At 43.0% G+C, this 21,010-nt stretch overlaps 1 protein-coding gene and 1 non-coding gene across 2 annotated transcripts in view; both read left to right on the top strand.

Annotated features, from left to right (window-relative positions):
• LOC124136462 (dolichyl-diphosphooligosaccharide--protein glycosyltransferase subunit 2-like) overlaps positions 1–21,010 on the top strand; it is a 49,330-nt gene that overhangs the window by 16,468 nt on the left and 11,852 nt on the right. Inside the window, exons 8-14 of the mRNA XM_046502377.2 lie at positions 917–1,024; positions 5,175–5,243; positions 5,352–5,479; positions 12,838–12,955; positions 13,119–13,210; positions 13,604–13,718; positions 14,781–14,870. Coding sequence (XP_046358333.1) covers positions 917–1,024; positions 5,175–5,243; positions 5,352–5,479; positions 12,838–12,955; positions 13,119–13,210; positions 13,604–13,718; positions 14,781–14,870 — 720 coding nt within the window. The remainder of the gene's footprint in view (positions 1–916; positions 1,025–5,174; positions 5,244–5,351; positions 5,480–12,837; positions 12,956–13,118; positions 13,211–13,603; positions 13,719–14,780; positions 14,871–21,010) is intronic.
• Positions 4,837–5,050, top strand: LOC124136503. The gene has a single exon (XR_006861390.1). It is a non-coding gene; the product is annotated as a small nucleolar RNA SNORA73 family (small nucleolar RNA).

Raw genomic sequence — 21,010 nt, 5'->3', positions numbered from 1 at the left:
TTTGGGGGATTTTAAACGGTTAGTTCCCAGTTAGCTCAAAATCCCCCATTCAGAGTCGATGGACACCCAGTGGTATGATACAGACAGTTCCAATATGTCGTGTCTTTCTGGCTGGTTTTTTGTTTGTGGTATATTGATAGTCAGCATGAGCCAATATTCTATCACCCTTAGTGTGAGGAATAAACTGGACTTGAACTTGGGCGTTTGCCATAATGGTTATGACCTACACTTCGTAACTTGATCTTAACATACCTGGCCGTGATTTTTGCTCACTTTAAGTAGCAGCAACAGATAGTTGATTATCAACACACGAATGATGCACGTGACAGGTAATCAAATCTTTTCTAGGGGATCACCAGAATTCAACTGTCTATTGCTAACTTCACCTTCTAAGCTTTTGAGCTAACCAGTGTTCACCTGTCAGGAACAGAGCCTAATCCCCTTAATCCTCCTAAATTTTAGAACTGAGCTAACTGGGGAGACCCCTTTTAAGGCTATTCAGTTCTAATCTGATTTTTTGGATTGCTTGTTTTCGTCTGAAATAAGGCACATTAATGTTATGTTACTCTGTACGTACCAACGTTGACATCTTATGGTCAGGCGTAGCCTGTTAATAATATAATGGATGTCTGTGTGGCAGATTGGAGCTGAGAGCCCCCTGGGTGTGATGTATATTCCCTTTTCACATCGTTGGAGAACAAACCAGTCCCCCCCATTGTTTGTTGGTTGATGGCTGGCTCCTGCATATTCCATAGACTTCCTTAAGCCAGTGTGTGGCAGTGACAGGGGAGACATGTTAAAAAACTTTGTTTAGGACAAAATGAAACGTTGAGTCTTCTTTTAATAGTAAAGTGGTGTTTTTGTTGTTGTAGGTGAATTTTTACAACATGTGTATGACCATCTATTTTGTGTTTAGGACAAAGTGATTAAATTTTCCAACTACTTTTTGAGCCGCAAACATGTCCACCAACTGCGAAGTGCATACTACTTCTTGTCTGTAATCAGCACTTTGAAAGATAACAAGGTAAGTCTCATGTCAATGAGCTTAATCATATTTGTTCTCTTTATGTATTTGAATAACATTGATAGTAGCGGAATGTTTACCCTGGGGATGTTATTATCCCCCGCCACGAAGTGGAAGGGGGATATAGGAATAGGTGCCGTCCGTCCGTCACATTTCGTTTCCGGAGCAGATCTTGAAAACCGTACCATATTTCTTCACCAAACTTGGCACATAGATAGGTCTAGTGGTGAACTGGTGCCTTTTGATAGTTTGGGATTTAAAAAAAATATATTTTTTGAGTTTCCATGGCAACAACTTTGATTTAGACTGAAAATGGTGGTAGTCCTCGTTTCCGGAGCAGATCTTGAAAAGCGTACTATATTTCTTCACTAAACTTGGCAAATAGATAGGTCTAGTGGTGAACTGGTGCCTTTTGATAGTTTGGGATTTAAAAAAAATATATTTTTTGAGTTTCCATGGCAACAACTTTGATTTAGACTGAAAATGACGGTAGTCCTCCTTTCCGGAGCAGATCTTGAAAACCGTACCATATTTCTTCACCAAACTTGGCACATAGATAGGTCTAGTGGTGAACTGGTGCCTTTTGATAGTTTGGGATTTAAAAAAAATAATTTTTGAGTTTCCATGGCAACGACTTTGATTAAGACTGAAAATGGTGGTAGTCCTCGTTTCCGGAGCAGATCTTGAAAAGCGTACTATATTTCTTTACCAAACTTGGCACATAATGTCATCTCACAGTATTGAATACATTTCCTTTCTTGTTGGTAAGTTCTGCATTGCTTGAGTGTATGTTCCTCCAAAAGTGTCATGGACACAGTTGTTGCATTCACTGACTAACTTCATACAGAAACACAACTCATTACAAATACAACAGTGTAACTGATCTTAAACCTACTCAACTGTATAAACAATATATATTCTTGTCAACCATACTCTATACTTCACTTGCTTGATAATGGTGTTAGAACCTACACCGAAACCTTCGCTCCCAATTGTAATAAAGAAGTTGTTCGTCCATATGTCTCATCCTTACTCATTACAAATTCAGTAACATATTCTATCATAAACTGCAGATAGAAAAACAACACCAGTAATAACTTTTTTTTAGTGCTGCAATTAGGCCATTTACAAAAAGGCCCAGTGAACATAGTTCACAGGAGATAATGCATTGCACACACCCGACATGTCATTGGCGGGGGATGTGAGTATTTCATGCTTGTTTACTTCTCTAAAATGACATGTGTTTCCGTTTTTATTTAAGCATAACACATCCGTGGTTATCCTGGGTTAGAATAGGTACCAGCAATCTATGCTTGTCTTATGAGGTGACTTGATGGAGTTGTCAGACTTGTTGACTTGGTTGATTGACGACATACCTGTTTTCGTGGGATGTTGCACTTAAAATCAAGCACTTCTTTGACCGGCCGAAACTCAATTAATTTGAGACAGCCCTCATGTAGCTGAAAACTTTCTGAGTGCAGTGTTAAACAACAAACAAATAAACACAGGGTTTTAAGTTGTCCTGGGTGTACAGGTTACTTGTTTTGACATCCCACCTCATTGATGACACCTTGCCTATCAATGTATCGTGGCTTACACTATTCACTCACTCAGGAAAGGATTTGTAATTATCCCCCGCCCCAATGAAGGTGGTGTTCGTTTCCAGAGCGTAACTCAAAACCCAATTCAATACTTTGTAACAAAGCTTTGCATGTTTACCAGACACAAATGAACTGGTGCCTTTTGCTATTGAGGAATTTTAGAATTTTTTATTGTTTGTTTCCATGACAAGTTGGATTTAAGTTTTAATATAGGGTGGGTTCACTTATGGAATATTACAAATAAACTGTTAAATATTTCCTTGCCAAACATTGCGGGTCTATATATACTGAACACCAAAAGAAACGCGAATCAAGAAGGTATAGGAAACATGATGTATTTTGTTTCAGCTGGTATAAACATAATAATGATGGATACAACACAATTCGTTAGCAATAAGAAAGAGTCAGTTCTCTGGACATCAGACATCTTCTGTATCCATCAACACAACACCATGTGACCATGCTGAAGTCAACTGAAGTATGGGTACACCTCAATACCTGGTATGGCCCCCATTTGCATTCACAAGCGCGACACACCGTCTGTGCATGGAGTGAATAAGACGGTTGATAGTGTTCATGGGGATGTGACGCCACACCTGCAGGATGGTAACCTCGAGCTGTGCAGCTGTCCCTGGCCTCGAACGCGCCCTGTCGAAACGTCTCTGCACTTCATCCCACAAGTGTTCAATAGGGCTGAGATCAGGACTAAGAGCCGGCCAGGACGTGGTGTTGATATTGTGCTGTTGCAAGAAGGCTTGAGTAATCCTGGCGGTGTGGGGACGAGCGTTATCCTGTTGAAATTGGAAGTTGCCATGTATTGCAAAAAACAGTACAACCTGGGACCTCAACACCTGATCGATGTAACGCTGAGCAGTGACACCATTGTCCCTCCAGCTCCAATGTTCTGAAAGATTACAAGGTCAGTTCTCTGATTTAACCCTATTCCACCCCAAACCATGACACTAGGACCACCCCTCGAGTTCCGTAGAAGGACACACTGGTCATGATAGCGCTTACCGCGACGTCGCCATACTCTAACACGTCGCCATACTCTAACACGTCCATCGGCACGATCAATACAATACCAACTTTCATCAGAGAACAGAACTCTTCTCCACTGCTGATGACGCCAATTCAAGCATGCTTGGGCCCACTAGTCTCAGGAGACGGTGACGTTGAGTGAGAACAGGACCTTGTGATGGTCGCCTACACTGAAGCCCTCTGTCACGAAGTCGCCGTCTTACTGTGTTGGAACTTAGAGCCCTCCCGTGGTTTCCAACGACGTTCCTAGCAGTTTCACTGGCCGACAGGAAATGTTCTTGCAGATGTGACCTGTGAATGTGACGGTCCTGACGTTGTGTTGTCACACGTGGTCTGCCGGTACGATGCCTGTCTCTGGTGCTGTTGGTTGTCTGGAATATTTCCTGCGGACGGTAGATGGTGGAAACGTGGACGTTAAAGGTGTTTGCAACTCTCTGAACACTCTCACCAGCTTGAAGTTGCCCAATAGCTCTCTCTCGATCGATCTGTAACAGTCGTGGCATTGTCACTGATGTTGATGAGTGAATTATTCACAGTGACACTTTCTTGGCTTTTAAAGACAACATCTTCGTGGACAGTTTTTTGCGGCATAAGCAGCACAAGCAGCACGTGCATTTCGTGCGTATCCATCCAACACTGACTTCAACGTCCGTGCGTTTGAGCGCTGTGGATTAAGAGTTCACTGCCCTTAACTCTGGTTAGGGTCATTTTGAAACAATTAAAGCCCATTACAATGGAACCATAGCAGCCAACTGTTTTCACAACCATTTTCCTATATTAAATAGGAACTTGAAGATTTCGTGTTTCTTTTGGTGTTCAGTATATAAAGCACATACTGAACTGGTGCCATTTGATATCAAGGTGTTATTAGAAATGTTTATTTTAGAATTTCAATTGCAGCTATTTTGACATGGGCTAAAAGAAATGTTGGGTCAGTTACCTGGTTTGGGACCATAACGGGTTAAAATGGTCGCAAATATAGGATATCATCCTGGAATTCATAGCTTATTTGGTGTATTTCTTTAGTTTGCTGTGTATAATTTAATTCATCTTGTCATTTTTTTAAGTAAAGAAAATGCAACCAGGAATTGACTTGCGTCAAGTATCTTTATGATTAAAGGAAAAAAACTTTAAATTTTATATTGATGATAAAAACTTGTTCAATCAATACCAAAGTTGACATCCTATGTTCAGGCCTAGCCTGTTACAATGGATGTCTGTGTGGCAGATGGGAGCTGAGAGCCCCTTGGGTGTGATGTATATTCCTTTTCCACATCGTTGGAGAACAAACAAGTCCCCCATTGTTTGTTGGGTGTGGGCTGGCTCCTGCATATTCCATAGACACTGGCAGTGACATGGGAGACAAAACATGCACGGGACATTTGTTTCCAAGATAACATGATATTTGAGTGAATGACTTTTTTTATAATGACTTGATAATCATAAGGTTTTACTTATGTAAATGACTTGGAAATATACATATATTGAGAATATTGACTATATTTCAGTATCACATCCCCATTGCTGTTACCCTTGCCAGTCCTGTTGCTGTCAGTCAGTCATCGTCCAGCATACAGGTAAGGCAGCTGCTCGGCTAAATGTCCTTCTTTCCACAAACTGACCTCAAGTCTGGCTTTCTCAATGAATGTTATGTGTTGACACACTTGTCCATTGTTGTATTACAGGTGCGTGTGACCAATCTGATGGGAGGTCTTCTGGGTCAGCTGACTGTAACCGCCGACAGTGCACGTCACTTGGGAGATGAGGCCATTGTTCTCAACAAGAAACCTTTCAAGGCCTCCTCCTCCGACAAGTCAGTGTTATATGTGTTCCCCATCTCACCTCTCCTGCTACATATTTGTTGACACACCTTCCATGCATTTCATACCTTTACTCCTCCTTAAACTTAAGGTACTGCATTTTCTTATGACCCAAGTTGAGATTGACCAATCGGAGAGCAGAACTACATGACCCCACATGAGCCCAAGATGGTTGTTACTGACCTAATATGAGACAGTATACCGTCAGTAACAGCCATCTTGGATATGCCAACACCCACCTCACATATTTCACATGGAAATTCTGGACTGAAATTTGTTATTTGACACTGTTTTGTGTTTTACTATCATTAATTGTGATGTGCAAGGACATTAATCTGTCTTTTAGATCGAGTTTGTGACTTTATTGATATTAATTATTTTTAAAATTGTCAGCAAGGTTTGGTCTCTAAGGTTTGAAGAGTTGTCAAGTTTTCATTTTGACATGACACGTGCGATATGGATACCAGAGAGTGTAAACTTTTCGGCTTAATAAATTTGTTATAGTGTCTTTAGTTACCATACGATGTCATATTAGGTTAGCAGAAAAATATTTGGCCTATAACTAGCATACCATCAGTAAAAGTCCAAGATGTCTATTCTCAAATGAGACCATATACCATCAGTAACAGCCATCTTTGATTTTCCAACACCCACCTCACTTATTTCACATGAAAATTCTTGTTTAGAAATTTGTTATTTGACACTGTTTTGTGTTTTTATATCATTAATTGTTATGTGCAAATACATACATATTTTTAAAAATCATGTTCGCAACTTTATTAATAAAGATAATAGTTAAAATTTCAACAAGGTTTGGTCTAAGAGTTGAATGGTTGTAAGTGTCAAGTTTTCATTTTCACATAGTGTAACTCAAGGTTTTTTTAAAAATATATACAGCTGTGAAGAGAGTTATGCATTATACAGGCAGACAATGAATTCTGAATATTCTTCCCAATGCAAAGACATGATCGTGAGCACGAAACGTGAGAAATACCATGTATACATCAACAAATGTGTACTGAAGTACATAAGTTCCTCCTGTTATTTCACTATCTGCTAAAAGTGTTCACCTGACTGAGAGTCAAGTGAGCTTATGTCATGGCCTGCTTTGGGACTCAACATGTATGTTCCGTTTTTCATTTCACATTTGGACCTTGAGTTGAATTGTGCCCTTTGACTAGCCTGACTATTTACTTTATGTGATACAATATAATACGATATAGTTTTGACTGCACAATATATACGAACTAGCTCTTTTTCCAAAACTTCAAGGATGCATAGTCAAGTGTGCACTATTCAAAAGAAATTAAAGTAAATCATGTTTACCTTACCTGATGCTGCACAGTGCTTTAGCTTCCCTTCCTTATACAGTGGTCCCTCGCTACAACGCTACCAATGGGGTCCAAATAATTGGTGGGCGTTATAGACGATGAGCTGTTTAACCGAGGCGGAGGCGGGGAAGCGCGCTCGGCCAATCTCACGATCTTCGCCTTGTCTCGCACATTGCAATGATACAAGTTGTTTACGGTTCATAGTGTAAAAAATATATCCATTATGTTTGTTATTATTTACAAGTCAATGTGAAAGTACTCTACTTACATGAAAATATCGATTGATAGTTGTAGTAACAGACGCTATGAGTGAAGAGCCAATCACAATTCATTACGCAAGTACAGCGTGTTTCAGTGGCATTGATTGGTCATGTTGCTTAAAATACGGAAAACGAGAGTTTATTACATGTGCGCATTCATACACATTCATACAAATAAAGATACACATTCAAGCCAGATTAATTGGTTTGATACGGTTACTTGATCCGAATCAAAAGGAATGACCATCGTGTTGTGACAGCAACTACATGTGAGTTGACAGTGTCGCCTCAAATTGGATTGCCCACTAATTAAGAATATGAACTTCGCTTGTGGTTCTCTTTTATTGCATGCATGCGCTTCTAAGATCAAAGGATGTATAGTGTGAAAAGTTAACTAGCAGAACAATTGTATTTCCGGGACTTGCCACGGATGTTTTCAAACAGATTATTAGAACTCCATTCAGCGATAAACAGTTGATTATGCAATGAGAAGCGTTATGTGCAAATGAACAACGAACAACAATACAATTATGTCTGTATAAAAAGTGTACATAAATTTTGGGAGCCATGCGTTACCACGCGTAGTAACCGAGGTAGCGCTTTATCTAAGAGCACAATAACGTGAGCCCCTTGATTAAAAGCATGAAAAGATTTAGAAAATATCTGTTGACAATGAGTGAGCGGTGCACATGCTTTGCAAATCCTGCAGTCGACAGAAATCTGCATGACACTTTACGAACCGGATTTCGATTTCAGTGCGCGATTTTGATTGGACTATGCATAGACTCGTTAGTCCAGCCAAAATGTAACTCCATAATACCAGCCTAGTTCGGCAAAGGTGGAAACTGAGCTTTTATAGTCAGTTGACTCACTTGCCTCGGGAAGATGCCTCTCCGTTGAATCTGGCCCCTCCGACTTCGAATCCGAATACGCCAACGATGGTTCCTTCGGATGCTCCTCCCCAATCTGCGCCATCTGCGCCGCTTGATTTTATGAATCCTACAGCGATTCGTGCCTTTTGGGAGCAACTACTTCAGCATCGTCCAGACGATCTGCTTTTGCCCCCCGTCAGCTCGGATCTTGCCAGCTCCCGCTTCGTCCCGCCATTCTTCTGGTCTCCGTCACCGATCTCATACTCCTGACGACTCAACTGCTGCCTCCACTTAGGTCAAGCGCCGTCGTCAGCTATCGCAGGGACAGTGTCACTAGTTGCCAACTCGGCCATCCAGGACTGTTTGGACAAGAATCCATCAGAGGCGAATGACCTGCTCCTCTCGGTCCTGGATTGGTATAACGTCAACTGGTTCATATGTCAACTTACATTCAATACTGGATCATTCACCATCACAAGACGTTCTGCTCTGCTCTGCTCAAGCAGTCCTCCTGGGATCCAGCGTTCAAGACAGAACTAAAGCGCCAACCTTGGTCTGGGTCAGCGCTCTTCAACGGCCAGATGACGACTGTTGCTAAGGAGTTGGGATACTCATCAACAACAGTTTTGACTCCTTAGCAATATGGACCGTCTTTCTTTTTCCTTTCTTCACAACTATCTCAGCAGCAAAAGTCATATGTTGGGAAGAGGACCAGTTTGAAGCGGAAGCCCTCTTCTTTTCCGCCCAAACGCCAGTCCCCCAGCAAAGATCGGTCCTCAAAGCCTCCCCGCCGAGGACGCTTTTCCGGCGGGGACTGGCGACGGAAGTGACTTTCTTCGGATGCCCGACAACTGGCAACTCCCATCGCTTGAGACTTCAGACCTACTAGAGGAATTGGCAGCTGCTCCAGGATCCGTTCGTTACCTGGATCCTCCGCCACGGTTATCGACTGCAGTTCCGTGCCGTTCCTCCTCTGACTACTACCCCCTTGGAACCTCCATATCGTGCCGGATCTTCAGGCCAATATCGATCTACTGATCGCCAAGAATGCAGTAGATCTCTTGGACACCGCATTCCATCTCTCCAGGGTTTCCATTATCTCGTGCCTCCGCCAAATTTCCAGATGATCTCCATCTGATCTCTGTGCCACCTCCTTCAACCGATGGACTACCTCATCAGTCTGGATCTCCAGGATGCCTACTTGCACGTTCCCATTCAGACAACACATCGTCGTTTCCTCCGCTTCATCTTCCGGGGCCAGCACTTTCAGTGGAAAGTGCTCCCATTTGGCATTTCCACGGCTCCTTGGTTATTCACACATATAACCTATCCCATCGTTGCGTTCCTTCATCGCAGAGGGATTCGGTTCCTTCCTTCGGAACGTGTGTGGCACATCAACAATCTGGAGTTGGAGGCGGTCATTCAGGCGATTTGTCATTGGCGCCAGATCCTCCGCAACAGCTGTCTCATGGTCACCTCAGACAACTCCACGGTGGTGTATTACATCAAGAGGCAAGGGTCAACTCGATCTGGAGCAGACCTTTCGCCCGTTTCATCTGGCCGACAGTCTTCCTCTTCTGATACGAGCCCGTCACATTCCAGGTTGTCACAATGTCTTAGCCCACTCCCTGTCAAGACCCGATCGTCCGTCCCCAAAAGAGTGGATGCTCCACATGGAAGCCTTCCGGTTCTTGTGCGATCGCCTGGGGACTCCCAACGTGGATCTCTTCGCAACGGTGTGCAACCACCAACTGCCGGTGTATGTGTCTCCAGTCCCGAACCCAGTTGCTTGGGTGGCAGACGGCCTGGCCCTGTCCTAGGTCGGCCTAAGCGCGTGTGTTTTTCCACCCAAAGTTCTTCTCCCCCAGGTGATTCAGAAGGCGACCCGGACCTGTCCTCTGGATCTGCTTTTGGTCGCGCCTTACTGGCCGTCCCGGATTTGGTTTCCCAAGCTCCTTCAGCTCGCAGGAGAGCCTGTGTTGCATCTCCCGGCATGGCAAATCTGCTGCTCAATCCTCACACCAGACAAGCACATCCAGACCCCGATGGTTACAGTCTGTCGTTTGGCGTATCTCCAGAAGTCACTGACTGCTAAAGGATTTTCAGCTCTTGCTGCGGCGGCTATTTCCAGAGCTCATTGACCCTCCACTCGCTCCTTATACGATGACAAGTGGCGGTCGTTCCAGGCCTTCTGCTTGTCCAGGCACATCGTTCCAGTGGAGGCCACCGTTCCACAAGTGGCTGAATTTTTTTTTTTCCATGCCAATCCCGTCACTGGGCTGGTTCCACGATTGTGACCTATCTTGCTGCGCTCAATTCTGTCCTCAAGATCGCTAGAGGTTCCAGGCTATCATCGGTCCCGGCCCTTTTTGCCATGGTCGGAGGTTTTTGACTGGTGGACCAGACTAAGAAATATGGCCCCCCAGCTTGGGATCTCAGTGTTGTTCTGCAGGATTTACGCCGGGCTCCGTATGAGCCACTTGCCTCTGCCTCGTTTGAAGATCTCACCTTGAAGACTTGCTTTCTCCTGGCCCTTGCAACAGCTGCCTGTTTAGCGAATTTCATGCCCTGGATGTGACCATCTGGCCTTTGTTGGGACTTTATCGCCAAAAACCAACTGCCCGGCCAACCCGATCGTCATTTTCACGTCCCGTCTCTTTCGGAGATCGTTGGCCCTGATGATGACCTGGTGCTCACCCTCTGCCCAGTTCGGGCCCTCCGACATTATCTTCAGGTGTCTCAGCAACATCGCAAGCAGCGTCAGCGGCTGTTCATCCCTCTTTCCAGCCGTGGCTCTGCAGAGATCTCTCGTAATAGTCTCCCTTTGAGTCTGCTATCCTGAGGGCTTATCATCGTGCTGACCTACCACCACCTACAGCCTCCAATCCACATGAGATCCATGCCCTGTCTTCTTCTCATTTATGAGCCGGAGACTGGAATCTTATCCACTTGCCTACCGTCCAGGGAGCCGCTACTTTGCTGTCGCCTACTGGGTTTTCCTGCTGGATGGTTTTGGTGTGCTTTTTCAGTGTGTCTGGCGCTTCTCACGGTAAGCCTGCCTTCCATCAGTCGAATAAATCACTGTGTAGCGTCAGGTAAGGTAAAACATGAGCATTTCTGATTAAATGCAATGCTTTTATACTTACCTGACGCTACACCTATAGGTCCACTCGGACTCCATCCTCCTCCTCCGCCTTACCGTTGGCACCACCTGTGTACACTACGTCTGAAGTCATCCAGTGAAGAATATGAGGAGTAGGGGCCAAGGGGGATAACTCGTGGATGCCGAGGCACGGGCTGTGGTCTGCTTAAACTGTCTTTTCGTTCCAGTACTGTCTGTTTGTATGGGGTAGGGAAGCTAAAGCACTGTGTAGCGTCAGGTAAGTATAAAAACATTGCATTTAATCACAAATGCTCATTTATGTGTATTCAGCCAAAAGTTACTGCGACATGGATTTCACTTTCTATAACCCCAAATGTTTATATGGGGCTTTTGAAAAACCTTCAAGCACAACCTACTGAAACTTGCAGATGCTGCATTTTAGGAGAAATTGCTTCCGAAAAACACCACAATTGATTATTTTAATGTGATTTCATCATGATTCGTCAAATTAATAACAGATGGCGAGGCATGAGAGGCCCCCAGCCACAAGGCAAACCCTGACTGAAAGAACATTAACATAGATTTCTCCAGTCGTGCACAACAATGTTCATTGAGAAGCACCTCTTAAGTGATGAGTCTTCTTCTCTGATCAGATGGCAGAACATGTTCACAGACGTTGAGGTGAACATTGTCTTGAAGGCGATTGTTTGTAGTCCGACTCATCATTCCTCACACATGGAATGCCATTCGCCAGCCCTTTCTTTGAGGTGGTCTCAATGAGGCACGATGTAAGGCCTGCTTCAGTGCACAAAATGGACGTGTGAAATATTTTTATTTTGACATTTTTTATCTCCTAGATTCTCTCATTGACCACACTCCTAGATTCTCTCTTTCACAACATGCCTAGATTCTCTCCATACGCCTAGATTCTCTCTTTCACCACATGCCTAGATTCTCTCCATACGCCTAGATTCTCTCGTTCACCACGTGCCTAGATTCTCTCATTGACCACACTCCTAGATTCTTTTTGTGGCCATTTTCAGTCATATTTGGTCAAATTGTTATTTGTTTAGCATGTCTAGTTAGTTGTTGGATTCAACGCATAAGTTCGGTTTGTTTGTATTTTTTAAATTTTGACCATTTTTAGACCATGGTCTTATATCAGTGTGTACAGAACGTTTTTTAGTGTCTCTCATCAATATTTTATTGTGTTGATTGCGTATCCATTTGAGCTGCAGTGCTGTGGCATTATTCTTTGTGTTAAAATAAACTTTTACCTGTGAGTATAAATGCTAAAACGTGATTTGGTGTGTACAGTGATAAATTCTGAAGCTTGTGTTAAGCTGTCAGTAATCCTTTGACATTTTGACTTTTGTATTTGTGTTACACACTTGCTGGAGACACAAACTGTCATACTTGGACTCTGAATAGAGTGTGGGACTTAAGCTGGTTTAGCCACCCATTCAAAGCCTGACTACGTGAATTATCTCTGTCTGATGGGAACAGCTACCAGAGCCCTCTTGAACAAAGTGATCTTAGTGCTACGACTGTTGTAAGCGTATGTTAAAATATGGGAGTTACGATCATCTTAGCAGTAAGATCGCTTTTTGCAAGTGGGCCCAGGTCATGATACTCTGCATGTCTATACTAAATTCTACAAACATTGACAACTTCAGGCAAGTTGCTTCAGAGGTTTTTACACACTGTATATAGTAGTAAATCAGCTGATGCGTCTGTACTGTACATGATGTAGTCTTGCCTTATATACGTTTAATGCAATTTTAGGTCTCTGTATGAGCTTGACTTCATGCAGTCCAAGCCAGCTCGGGGCTTCTACAAGTTGACAATATCCATTTCCCCCCAGAAGGCCGACAGTCGCCTTATTGGCACATCAGGAGCTGAGGTAGGTGTCAGATTGCCTGGGCACTTCAAGTAGATGCTTTGCTCTAATATGATAATGCAGTTGGAAAAAGAGATTCATATTGCTATGGATGTTTTTATTAGCAATAAGCAAGTATATTTTTGTGAAGGGTTTTCATGCATTGAAATGTGTTGATGTTTGTCAGGTGGATGTGAAAGTGACAACTCAAGTGTCTGTTGAGAATGTGGAGATAGGCGTAGCCGACAAAGACCAGACCACTGCAGCCAGGACCACAAAGTATGCTCCCAGCTCAACAGCCTTTTTCTTCTGTCTCTTGGCAATATAGCTTTTGTCCGTCTTTTGTCAGAAACATTATCTCAGACAATATATTGCTAATCATTATTGATTTTAAAAGATGAAAATATTAAATTATTCGTTAATATTTCATCAGGACAAGTGTTTAGATTCCTGGTATGTATGTTGATCCACACAAACTAATTCTTGTCGTGAGATGCCGCTGAATGGATCAAGCTCAGTGACATGGTTGATTGCGTGTCATTGTGTCCCATTTGCATGGATATATTCTCATGATGTCAATCACTAGATTGTCTGGTCCACACTGCTTTCCTTTTGCTGGATTATTGTTGAGTGCAGTGTTAAACAACAAACAAACAAAACTTATTTCCTCAGGATTGTGCACCCAAGCAAGGCAGCCAAAACTCAAGAAGCTGACTCCCACCAGAAGATAATTATGAAGTTCCAGTTGAAGGACAAAGTATCTGGCAAACTCATCACAGCTCACCAGGTAAGTGGCTTGCTTTTAAAAAAACCATAAAACAGTGTTATACCAAGGCAGCACCCTGTGCATTAAAAATGCTATTATTGGATCATTGGGAGTGTTCATGTAGCTAGGTTTTTTTAATAATGATCTTTATCACTGACTTTCCCGAATGTTTTACATCACTTGCACAACTGTTTCAATTGTTGGATATAAACTTCCTGTTTTTTGTTGCCCTATGTGTCTCCCTCTACTATCAGTGCATTTCATTGGCTGCAAGTCCCAAATGGTTCAATCACTATCAACAGGGTGCAAGGGTGAAAAGACCTTGAATTTATGCTACTTATGTATGAAGTACAAACGTGCCTGTAAATGTCCATGAACATATGCAATAATGATGCACGATATCAAGTTATGTAAACTTTGTAGCTGATTTTGCATACATCGTTTGCATGATTGCTTGAATTACAAGAGTTCTACCAAATGAATGCAATTGCAATCTGGGATGAGTTACTTCCCCTTTTAATTTGGTAGTGCATGTAAGGAAACTACTGCACATGCAGGCCCCTTACTGTCTTTTAAATGCAATCAATGCCATGTTTTGAAAATTATGCATGAATTGCGCATAGCTTTCCCAATTTCTGCATTTTGACAGTTTGCATTGGTTCATGGACCGAACATGATCCAAGAGCAAACAGTTGGAAAAGGTTCAGATTTGGGTCAATATTATGTTTCCTATTGTACTCAAAACAGCTTAAGTTTCTTAAGAAACTTTCCCCTGTCTTTGTGAAAGAAATATGAGACATTTTCTAATTTTAGAATGAGAACCTTAGAGAGACATGCTGGCAAGTAATCACAAACAAGCTATTGATATTTAATATATGAAATGAGACATTGCTGCAATTCATAAAATTCCATCAGAGAACCCATGCAAAACATTGTGTGTGTTAATGACATTTCATGCGGTTAGTGATTCTGCATCAACAACGTGTATCAGGTTATACGCTTATAATTTTATACACTGGTATTACTTGTGGGAAACGTAAACTGGGGTGCATTGTAATCCTATTTCTCCTACCACATTTGCAGGCTTTCGTCAGACTGACCAATGTGCAGACCAAGCAGGAGATCATCTTTGTGACCGAAGCAGATTCATCACAAACCATGAAGTTTGACTTGGTATGTTAGAACTTAAGAAGTGGTTTTCACATGAAACATGTACATTTTGCCAAAATAATCTATTTTTAACTTATCCTGCATTACACATTGCTCTTACTAATGAAGTCCTAACTAGAAATGAATGACGATCTAGTAGCGTCTTCAGTATTCTTTTGCCCAACATGACATCCATGACATCCGGGCCCTTTTCTGAAGAATCTATTCTTTTGAGGTGAGATCTCTGTAAAGGCGAGAAATCGGCGAAGGACCCTCATCTAAACTGTCCGGATTTCCCGACTCGTGTCTCCCATCCAGCTTGTGTCCCATTTGCGTCTCTCGTTCAGACGCAGACTTCCTCACCTATCTCAGAGTAGATAACAAAAGGAAACAACAACAGGCTTGTCGCAGGATGTCTGACCTCCTCTGCTGCTTCATCGCCTCGTAATGATGGTCGAGCCTGAGACAAAGACTCATGCAGTCACACTTCCAGTCACACATCAAGTTGAAGCGCTTCCTCGTTCCAGTGGATGTGCCTCCTTCCTGGGCGCTTGACCTCCTCAGAAAATTCCATACCCTCTCCGACGTACCCTACCGACAGCGGCATCAACTATGCAGGGCGCAGACCCCCAGAAGGCATGTCACATTGAGGGTGGGCTCCATTAATCTGCCACCGGACACATTCATCCAAGAGGCATTGGTTAACCTAGACGAGGTTTTCTTGGCATTAGACAGCCATTCCACTTCCTCTCAACCACCTAAGCATGCCAGGAAGCATTGGAAAAGCACAGAAAGCATGGAACATTGCTGTCCATGGACAAGGACTTGTCTAGAATGACTGGCTCCTCCAGAGTTGGATCTTTCAAGAACACAGATCCCCAGATCTCGTCCCTAGATAGGGAATAACGGAGGACACTTTCCCACCTGTTGGCGTGCAGTGTGAATACCATACTGATGATAAACAGCAACTACAGTCTGTACTGTCCTGGATGTTGGCATCACTGACTCTACTGAGACAGGGCTATCTAGCTGCTTGAACATTGGATCCACGTTTTAAAGCGATGTTGATCAACCAACCATGGACATCGTCAACTATGGACATTTAACAACACCAAAGCCCCAGTGGCTGAGCAAGTGGAGAGAATAGAGGACAGACAAGCCATACTTTCTACCCTTTCGGGCGATGAAAGACAATTTCCTACCAGCTGCATTGGGACTTCACCACGAGCCAAGAAACGACATGACAAGGACTCCTTTAGTGGAAACTGGGTCCAACCGTGGAGGCCCTTCCGGTTTCTCCAGGAGGAGGGGAGACAGGAAGTGACTCCCCAGAGGACAGACACGACTGGTAGCTTCTCCCTCAGCTGTTCCTGTCCCCGCCTCACCAGTTGGGGGAAGACTGTCTCGATTTTGGCAGAACTGGACTCTCCTTGGGGGCTTGTTTGTAATAAATATACTAAAACACGGATACCAACTCCCCGTCATAGAAGGCCCCCACTGACATCCACTCTGTCATCAGTGGAGTACAGTCAAGACCATGCCTAGCTCCCCGCCATCATCATCAACAGCTTGCTGGAAAAGAAGGCCATAGTCGAACTGGACCAACAAAAACTTGACCATGTTGGCGCTGCTACGTATGTCGGTCCGTCCAGACAACCACCTCCTATTCTAAGACATTTACCTCAACATCCTGATCCACCAGGCGCACAGGAAGTACCGCGGGCTGTTCTTCTGTTTGGAATTTGAATGCCCCAGTGGCTATTCACACGCATTACGAGTCCTATCATCTCCTACCTACGCTTAAGGAGGCTCGGCTTCATGTCATACATGACTGCCTCTTGAATCACCAAGAGAGGCAACTACTTCTTCAGCATTGGGATTTTACGATGCACCTGCTTCTCCAACTGGATTGGCTGATCAATGCCAGGAAGTCGGTGTTAACACTGGCCCATAGGAGGCTTCTTCAATACCCCCAACAGCCTCCTGCGCCTCCTACCAGACCAATGGGACAAGATAGTCAAATTTGTCCAGCTGGCTCTGGCAGGCCCCCAATCAGGCAACCAGTGGCTAGTTCTGCTAGGCCTACTCACAGTGACTCAAGACCTCACAGGCAGGAGACAGCTTAACGGCAGACCGCTACAACTGTTTCTGGCTCCAGCAAATATAGAGCCTAGTTATGATGCCAGACCATCTACGCCAATACCTCTACTGGTGGTCGGTCTCATCGAACGCCTGAGGTGTCTCCTTGACAGTTTTCAAGTCGTCCCATCACCTTTTGTAGATGCCTCACTCAAAGGATGGGGAGCCCACTTCTTAAATAAGACAGTGACAGGGCTGTGATCTTCAGAACAAACACAGCGGCATATCAACAATCTGGTACAAGAAGCTGTCACCCTGGCAGTACAAAACATAGAGCTCCACAATGACCAAGGCCAGGTTGATGATCGCCATGGACAATAAAATGGTTATCTGGTTCATCAACAAGCAGGGATCAACCCTGTCTACGTTCCTTTTGAACCAGACATTCCGTTTTTACCACCTCATTGACATGATTCCTTTAAAGGCCAGTGCGAGATACAAATCCAGAGCAGGAACATCACAACCGGACCGCCCATCCACCACAGAGTGGAAGCTGCATCTACTGTGCTAACAGTTGGGCAACCGAATTATCTGTTTGCCACAAGCCACAATAAGCAGCTGTCGAAGTTCTTGTCACCAATGCCGGCCCTTAGGCCTGGGAGGGTTGTCTGCAGAAGGTGCTAACAGCCATGGGTTACTCAAGGAGAATCGCCCAAGGCATAGCCCAGCCCCCTAGACCATCCACCAGTGGACCATATAATGACAAATGGTCTTCCTTTGAGACCTTCTGTAGGCTAAAAGATGTGACCACACCAGATGCAATGGCGCTTTTCGTAGCCGACTGCTTGCTCAACCTAACATTATTAAAGAAACATCTCAAGGGTAGTACCATAGCTACGTACCTGTCCGCCATCAACACCGTCTGCGCTGTTGCCCAAGACAGGAAGCTATCCACGATACCGGAGTTGACGGCTATTACAAGCTGTTTCAGGTTGAAGTGCCGTCCTCCTGCATGAACATCGTATTTAGACAACATCCCTATGAACCACTCGACAGGGCTTCTTTTTGACACCTGACTCAGAAGTCCATCAGTGGGAACAACATCCCAGAGGGTCGGTTCATCTTGGTTTGTGCTGGGATTTTATTGCCAAAAGTCAGCAGCCTGGCCAACAAGATAGACATTTTACCATATCTCCCCTCCATTCTATTGTCGTGGTGGAGGACCAGGATGAGCTTCTGCTATGTCTTTTCTGTACCCTCAGAGCCTTCATGGAAGCAGCGAGGCCCAGAAGGACGAACCGGTGCCGCTTCTTCATTAACACTTTGTTGACTTGTAAAGGAGAGATATCCAGGAGCACCTGGCTAAGAGCAATAATCCTACAGGCACATAATGCAGCATCCCAGATCCAGGAACCCCCATGACATCTAGGTGCTGGCTTCAACTATGGCTCTTTACAGAAATTGTTCCATCCAGTCCATTGTTTCTGGAGCTCTACCACTGTCTTTGCAAGCCATTACCTCCGTAATGTGTCTGTGGGAGACGTGGAAGACATGCATAGTTTTGGGCCTTTGGTGGTTGCTCAGCAATAATGCAGCCTACCCCCATGCCCCCTCGGTCAGACCATTCACAGGTTTGAGGAGGGGACAGGTTCACCATTACAGCGCAATTCCAGACTTGGTTATCCAACGATTAACCTTGGTCTCCTTGCGAGAACTGAAAGTTATCTCTGGTTGTTCACGTCTGCTTCTGTTGCAGGTGCCGACTGCAAAAAAGTAACGAAGACTAACCACCTCGTGCAAGCCCAACCTACAGTACCACTCTACGTAGTATTATGTCTATTTGATATACTTATCCTGCATTATCCAAGGGCCCTCGCATGCCAGACGTCTTCCTTCCTGGCTGTACCACCAGTCCTGAGGGAAGTATGCGAAGACAATAATGACATGTAGGAGGTGTGTCAACTACATTGTCATTCAATCCCAGTTAGGACTTCGTTGGTAAGAGCAATGTGCAATATGTACAGCAGGATAGATATATAAAATAGACATAATACTCTGATTATGTAATAATTAGGGCTGCACGGTATTACCGGTATACCGGTATACCGCAATATGAAAATGAAACAATTACATATCTCGATACGTTTGTGATGTACCGGTATATTGACAATGATTTTGTGTTTTCAAATTCAACTTCCTTATGCCTAATTATTATTACTCTTTCAACACCGTAGGCCCGTAATACCGGCCAAGAAGCATTCCCAGACACCGTAGGCCGGTAGACCGGCCAAGCCGTAGTCACGTCAAAATAGTATTTATTTTTTTAAACCTACCAGTCATATCTTTCATTTATTAAATCTATCACATTTCACAATGTCTGAAATACGTATTCCATTTCAATTTATCATTTTTTATCAATAGATTAAGAAATTATTCACTATTTCCCATAATGTTATTTAAAATAAAAATCTCGGACACCCACTTCGAAAACGGGTCCATATCAAACATGTCAAAGAGCAAAATAAAGACGATTCAGGCAAAGCTTTGAATATAGTATACAAAGTTATAGATACAATCAACAAAAATATATCTAAAAGTTGTCAAACTTACTGCTAAGTTATTATTTCCATCTTTTCGTGCGATCGCTTGTAATGTAAATCAAATGACATCTCAGCATTCGTCGCCTAAATTCTCGGCTCGGACACGATGTTTAATGCCAAAATATATGCATGAAAAATCTTTGTCACAACTCGTAACCTAGCACGATACATCAACAAAGCACCATATTTTTAATATAAATCGCGATTTCCTGCTTGAGATGTTCAGAATGGCAGGATTAACAAAAAGATTTCGTCAAAATCTAAAATTCATACCACAACTGTAATTTGATTGACTGCCTTAGATCACATGCTCAAATTTGACCAATCACAAACCTTGTAGCAGATTTTGGCGCCAAAGCGTCATTAGAAACCAATTTTTATCCAATAAAATCGATTTTTTTTAACTACGAAAAACTCCAGGCGATGTTACGAGCGTGTAGATGAAAGAATGAGCTTTCTAGCGATGTGTCATATGCCAGTCTTCGACGAACGTGTTATTCATACGAAGCCTCGAAAACAGTGGTATTTCTTCATGTGAGCGGACAGGCGCTGTTATCGGGAAATAGGTGATGACAGATACTATTGATAATTCTTTTTAAAATGCTTTTCCAATAACATAAACTATAAAAATAAAAAGGAAATAGGTAAGTGCATTTTATGAAATCGTATATTTGCTGAAAATCGTCAAATTTTCGCTTCCTTGGTCCTTAATCTGGACGTTATGAATGTGTTAGCTTACAACTTTTTTAATTACAACGAACATAATTAAGTTGTAAATGCATTATTTAAATAATGTGATCAACATAACTTTCATATTTATAAACAATAGGATCAGACCTTTCAAATGGTGTATAACATATAGTAGCAAAGATGTTTTACAAGCAGATATTTTCTTTGATAAATGTTGGTTTCACCCATCACACAGGAATCTCTGGTGACTGGGTGTCACAGCAGTAAACGCTTCTGGTTGACTGGTGTTGAAAGAGTTAAAACAACTAATATTGTCTATATTTTTACCTGCAATGTCATTGGGATGAAACTGCACGAACAGCTCTTTGATAAACAATTACAAACTTATGTTACCACAAACACTGGACCCATATTATACATAAATACCTCCAACATTTCTTCCTGAACCTATGAGCTAAACGCACCCATGATGTCACTGAGTCTGGAGAATTGATACCACTAATATTTACTGCATGTTGGACTTTACCATTATGGTGTCTTAAACAGCTATTCTTGAGTCAAATAGCACAGCCAGTCAGACACAAATACAATTGTCTGTTTTGTCTGAATGTTCTGGTTTTTCCCTTTTTTTTACTTTGAATAAAGCTTAACTTTGTATGATTGTACTGTGATTCAATGTGGAGGTAAGAGAATTTTAAACAGTGGACAGAACTCAATAAGTTTTCTTCCACAATATATTGCAGTACGTATTGCAATACAGAGGAATGTATCGCAATATATCGCAATACGAAATTT

This window comes from Haliotis rufescens, unplaced genomic scaffold (genome assembly GCF_023055435.1).
Source record: "Haliotis rufescens isolate VD_foot unplaced genomic scaffold, xgHalRufe1.0.p SCAF_1, whole genome shotgun sequence".
NCBI lineage: Eukaryota > Metazoa > Mollusca > Gastropoda > Lepetellida > Haliotidae > Haliotis > Haliotis rufescens.
The sequence above is the reverse complement of the archived record's forward strand: the minus strand, read 5'-3'. Positions and strand labels throughout refer to the sequence as shown.